General features: G+C 35.1%; 1 protein-coding gene across 1 annotated transcript; it reads right to left on the bottom strand.

Annotated features, from left to right (window-relative positions):
• Positions 1–207: 207 nt before the first annotated feature.
• On the bottom strand, positions 208–4,759 carry LOC149000896 (protein NRT1/ PTR FAMILY 4.6-like). Its single transcript, XM_089139233.1, has 5 exons — positions 4,681–4,759; positions 4,373–4,590; positions 3,450–3,893; positions 2,648–2,772; positions 208–1,042 (listed from the first exon to the last, which is right to left on the bottom strand). The coding sequence occupies exons 1-5, from the start codon at positions 4,745–4,747 to the stop codon at positions 208–210; spliced, it is 1,689 nt and encodes a 562-aa protein (XP_088995359.1). The 5' UTR covers positions 4,748–4,759.
• Between the last annotated feature and the right edge of the window lie 1,621 nt (positions 4,760–6,380).

Below are 6,380 nucleotides of genomic sequence, written 5' to 3' on the forward strand. Positions count from 1 at the left end.
AAAATTTGAGAAACTCAAGGGGTTGCATTAGTTTTAGGGGGTAACTCAGGTGCGGTGAAGCTGAAAATTTCTCTTTAAATTATATGTCAAAAAGCTACAAAAAGGGAAAAAGAAGAGGAAGAAGAGAGAGTTAAGGTATACAGTTTCAACTTTATTCTATCACAACACTAAAACAGATGCCATTGTCAAATTGAGTTTTGAGAATATTCAATTTCTCTCCTCCAGATCAACAATAGTTTTTCTGGGCACATACATGGTAGTCCAAAACACGTAATTCACGAAACCCAGAAGGCCAAGGACTGCAAGTAACCAATAGAAACGATCAAGATGATTTTGATTCAAATTTTTTCCTCCCAGCCACCCTTGTTCTCCGACCCCATTTCCATGCCTTGTGTATTTGTTAACTATTTTCACAAGAACAGTGCCCAACAAGGAAGCTAACCCAACGACAGACCAGAAGATTGCAGTTCCAAGAGATTTCATCCCTCTTGATGCTTCACTATTGAAGAACTCTAGCAACCCAACATAGGTGAACACATCTATGATAACAATGCCAAAGAATTGCAGCCCAAGCCACAACACAGACATGGGAACACGGGTTCCTGAGTTGACTAGCCCATGCTTTCCTGCAATGCTCTTCCTTTTCATCTCTATCAAAGCAGCAGTAACACCTGTTAGAGAGACTACTGTGTATCCAACTGCGATCCGTTGCAGGTGAGATATGCCAGTTTTATATCCTGTAACCTTGCTTGCAAATGGCACAAATAACCGATCATAAAAGATCAAGATCAGTGCTTGCAAGAATAGAGGAATAGTCAAAAGAGACACGGGAGAGACATTGATCTTCCCTAGCTTAGTGTTCATTGTGTTCCCCTGTTGAATTGTGAAGACCAAAAACAATGGTATGGGAATGTAAGCAAACAATGCACTAAGAAATATTGGGAGCAATCTGAAGACGATTTTAGTCTCTTCCACTTGGGTCACAGTGCAAAGAGACCAATTCCCTTCCGGCCCTTGCAGAATTGAAGCTTTGTCGAGGAAACTGCAAATAAAATTTCAGGAATAATTAACAAAATTTCCCTACTGAAAGCATTGTTCACAAATGCACTTCCTTGTCTCTTATGTTTTTTTGTGCTTGTACAACAGAAGAATGAAAACTTCAGTTTGGGTATATTGGACTGTTTTTATGTGCCAATGAAACAGGTTGGTCTCTTTTATGTGCCGACAAAAAAAAAAAGATTTTGTGAACACCATAAACCTTGTTCCATTGATTTTTAATACCTATTTATTTTTTTCTTTCTGTGAAGAAGCTGACTCCAATTAAGGATAAAACCTACAATTTTCCATCATCTTCTGTGTCTACCTCTCCCTTTAAAACAATTTTCAAGTAGTTTAGCATAGGGTTGCAATAGCGCTGGGCTGACCGAGTTTTTGCAATCATAAACTCAGCCCTATATATTCTAATCTAAGTCCATTCCCACCCTGACCTTAATTTAAGGCTAATGATTATTGTCCCCGACTCTAAGCTCCACACGCCCAAGCCAAGCCCATTTTCGCCTTGGTTGGTCCTATATTTGGTTTTGGCCCTGATTGGCCCTGTTTTTGGCCTTGTCCCTAACCCTGATTGATCCTATACTTAGCCTTGACCCTGATTGGCCCTGTTTTTGGCCTTGTCCCTAACCCTGATTGATCCTATACTTAGCCTTGACCCTGATTGGCCCTATCTTTATCCCTGTTCTTAATTCATTGAAATCAAACATCAGGGACAAAACTAGGGTCAAAATTATAGCCAAAATCAGGGTCAAAGTCGGGGCCAAAAATCTAAGACGGGTTGGGACAACCTAGCGGACCAAAGAGTAATTCCAACCCCACCCTTGGCCAATAATTCATTCCAAGAAGTCACATTTACTAAGTTGTATTAGCTTTGGCCAATAATTAATTTAGGCCTGTTTGGTTACATGAGTCTGGAGATTTCAAATATCTAGAGATTTCAAATCTATAGATTTCAAATCTATGGAGTTATAATTTATAAAATTAGATGTTTGGTTGTGGAATGAAATCTGTGGATTCATCCAAAAAAATTATTGATCGACGTGATTTTTGTGAATGTGCAAATGTATAGCTTTTTTGAAATCTCTGGATTTCACCCCTTACCCATAAATCTACAAATTCACGTTTTAGTGTAAAAATGTGAATCTCTAGATTTCATAAATCTAGAAATTTTTACAACAAAACGGGTATAATTCTCAGATTTATGAATCCAGAGATTTGAAATCTCTGGATTCATGTAACCAAACAAGCTAGAAAATGAAGAAACTTTTTCTCCACTCATAAGGGATGGTTCGATCACCATCATAGCTGGCCTTCAGAAACCTTATGGGGTTTTAGCATATTTTAGGTAGAAATCAATGGTGTGTTTGGTGCAATTCCTATAAATGCATTATTGACCAAGATTGGCCCGGTGGGTTGAGGACCACTTGGCATTTTTGGTGCCTTAGCTAAAAATGTATTGGGTCATTAAATGTTGTGTATTTGGGGCAATTCCTGTAAATGCATTATTGACCAAAATTGGCCTGGTGGTTTGAGGACCACTTGGCATTTTTGTGCCCTAGCTAAAAATGTATTGGGTCATTAAATATTATCTGACCTTAGACTTTCCGTGTGTGGGAGTATTTCTCCTATCACCTCTTCTTCAAGAGATCCTTGATATAATGATTCTGCTCCATTTTCTGGTGAGGGAAGATTTCTTTTTTTAATTGCAGCCACAACAACCTGAAAAAAGAGAAGAAAGAGAAGAAAATCAGCTACTAATTAGCAGTACACACAACCAAACTAGCAATTTATATTAGGCGTGATAAGGATGATTTAAAAAATAAAAAATTAAAAAAAATAAAAAAAAAAAAAAAAGAAGAAGAAGAAAAAAAGAAAAAAAAAGAAAGAAGAGAAAGAAAAAAGAAAAAAAGGAAAAAAAAAAAGAGAGAGATAAGGATGATTTCATCATCTCATTTGAAAAATCATCATTTTCCTAATTGTCTCTAATTTGAATTATTTCCATTCATTATTCTTTTCAATTGAATTATTTCCATTCATTATTCTTTTCAATTGAATTCTTTCCATTCATCATTCTTTCCATTTGAATTCTTTCCATAAAAATAAAATAATAAAAATATATTAGGCGTGATAAGGATGATTTTTCATCATTTCCCTAATTGTCTCTAATTTGAATTTTTTCTATATTATTTGCTCTTCTCATTTGAATTATTTCCATATCATTTCATCCTCTTATTTGAATTCTTTTCATTTGAATTCTTTCCATACCATCTCATCCTTCCATTAAAGTTTATATATAAATAAATAAAAGAAGAAAAAAAAATCATCGATCCTTATCACGCCTAATAATCTATTTAAGAGAATCAAGTAGCTAGAGCTTAATTCTAATATATTCCTACCTGCAATATTCTGGTAAGAGGGCTGCCTGTTGGGATTTGATGATAATAGAATTTAAAGCCATATGCAAATACTATGATTCCAAGTAACATAACAGCTGAAGTTGCAGAAAGACCTTCAACCCATCCTTTGCTGGTTTCAAGCCAGACTATGATGGTTAAACCCAGAACAGATCCTCCAAAAATGGAAATGTTTAACCAGTTGAAGTAGCTAGATATACGGCGAGATTTGCTCCCATCATTATCATCATTAAACTGGTCTGCACCAAATGGAGCTAGATTGGCTCTTAAACAGCCTTCACCAAAGGCTATCATGTACAAGGCAATGTAGAGAACAGCAGCGTTTGAGCCATGGACTTCTTCGCAGTAGTTTTGTTGTCCAGAGGTATCACATGCTGCTGGCCTTAGTGATGGAATATATGCTTGCAGTGTGAGCAAGACAAAGCCCTACAAGAAGAAAATTGTACAAAACTAATGTAAGAATCTTGGATTTAGAAACTTATGTGGGTGAGAATATTGGATTTCGTTCTGTGATTCTATTATCATTTTCATGTGTGGGTTTAATTCCTTTATCTAATGGATGAATACTGATATCGCTGAAGTCATGTTGGTTTTCAAGACAAGTTGTGCAATTGAAGAAATCAGCTCCACCATTTTTCAATTACAAGAAGCTTACCACACGTTCTGAGAACTTAGCTTCACAGGATAATAGTCCCAATCAGAAGGATTTGCTCTGACATCACATATTAAGGATTTTTATAAAATTTATCCTGAAATCTAGTTCGTATCCGATTACTTCATATACAAAGCAGAACAATAAATTCTTCTCCAAAAGGAACAGAAAGAAAGACACATACTCAAAACCCCACTTGGAAGTGAAGTTAAATCATCTATAGTTACGGATGTACAGAAAGAGGAGAACTTACAAGAAAAACCAGGGGAGCAAAAAGAAGTAACGTTTTGAATCTAGGGATGTAAGAGTCTGCAATGAAGCCACCAAGCAACGCAAACGCGCATGTAGAACCAAAGAAGTTGGTCACAGTGGTGGAAGCAGTGGCAACATCCATATGCATGGTTCCTATAAGATATGTCTGCAAGTTTAGAAAAGTTGGTGCAAAAGACATGTTCGTCATCACCACCATGACTGCAACAATATGAAAGTAAAAGAAGCCAATTCAGTCACCTCTCATATATCAAAATCTGAAAAATCTGAAAAATCTGACTTGGGTCTTACAGCATATGAAGAAAGCGGCTTTGGCTTCACCATGCCTCTTTTTGTTAATTGAGTTTCCCCTATCCATGTAAGCCTGAGCAGTGAGCAGCCACTGTTGTTAGTGTTGGGGATGCTATCAAGCTTATGACTCTACACCCTAGGTCTCCATTCTTTATACTTACATACATATATATATTTGGTAAATAAACTTTATACTCATATATATATATTTGGTAAATAATCTTTATACTTATAGCCCTTAGGAATGAAGATATTTTTATTTTTAATTATATTATATGTAAGTTCTCTTTTTATTACACATACTTGGTTGTATGAAATTGAATTTCACCAACTCTCATCCTCATCACTCCACCCGATAATGTTCATACTATAGATAATAAATATATTTTATATACAATAGATAATTCATCCTTGTATTGTATAAATAGTAGTCATTTACAGCAAATTAGTCAATATGAATAATTCATATTCTATGAATTTTCATTCATAACATGGTTTCAGCCTAAGATTGATTTGGAAGAAACAAACAACTCAACCACAATGTTGACAATAATAGTAGAAACAAATTAATTATTCTTTTTCTTAAGCAAACCTGTTAGGAAATAAACAAATAGAGATTTTTTAAGGCAATTTATCAAACACAATGTGGACAATATCTTTTGCTTACAACTTGTTTGTAAAGCGTATTAGAGGCACATCCACAAACACATCTATAAACATGTCTACAAAATCGCAAGCACTTAACACAAAGAATTTTTAATGTAGAAAACCTCTTCGATGTGAAGAGGAAAAACCACGGACCATAGTCCATCCAAAATTTCATTAGTTACCAAAATTGGGAATATAAGAATCTTCTTTAAATAAAACTAGAGGTAAATATCAACAATCATTAACAACTGTCAAGAATAATAGTTCTTGGCACACACCATCAAATTATATAAACTCTAAAAAACAAGAAATAAAGAAGTTCAAATAGATCTCACCAAAATAGAAGTATAAAGATGTATAAGTTATATTGACTTCGCAAGATCAGATTCACAATCTCATTGTTGGATTTAAAGAACAAGAAGTCAAAACCTTTCAGTCCAAATTTCAACTCAATCGGACATCGGATGATCATTATATGAAGAATTTGATCAAAATTGGACATGGCACAGCACTCAAAAACATGATTTCTCTCTCTCTTCTCTATTTTTGGATATCTTCCTTTACTATTTATTACATGCAATTAATAGATCCACTTTTGACTTCTAAAGAGAAAAACTAGTTAAGTCAAAAGAGAAAAACTAGTTACCTTTCCATATACCATATGGGCCAATTCAAATAATGGGTCATCCTCTACATGGAGGGAAACCCAACCCAACAAGGATTATCCTTGGACATTCTTAAATTGCTTCTCTTGTTTCCCCTTGCTTCTCTATCATGGCCAGAGATAGATTCACCTCCGCTTCACCCACAATCCTTTTTTTTTCAGGGTCAACTACCAGTTACCTCACCTAACACTTGGATATTGGATTTAGATGCAGCCGATCACATCGTCTTTAATCCCACTTTATTGCATTCATTAAATCCTACTATTTCTTATCATATATCTTTATCAGATGGTTCTGTTGTTCCTATTACTAGCTCATGTAGCATTTTCATTTCTAATGGTGTTTCTTTAGATAATGTTCTCTATGCACCTTATTTTCTTTATTGAA

The sequence above is a fragment of the Hakea prostrata genome, chromosome 11 (assembly GCF_041222555.1).
Source record: "Hakea prostrata isolate BN-2017 chromosome 11, UWA_Hpros_2, whole genome shotgun sequence".
NCBI classification, from domain to species: domain Eukaryota; kingdom Viridiplantae; phylum Streptophyta; class Magnoliopsida; order Proteales; family Proteaceae; genus Hakea; species Hakea prostrata.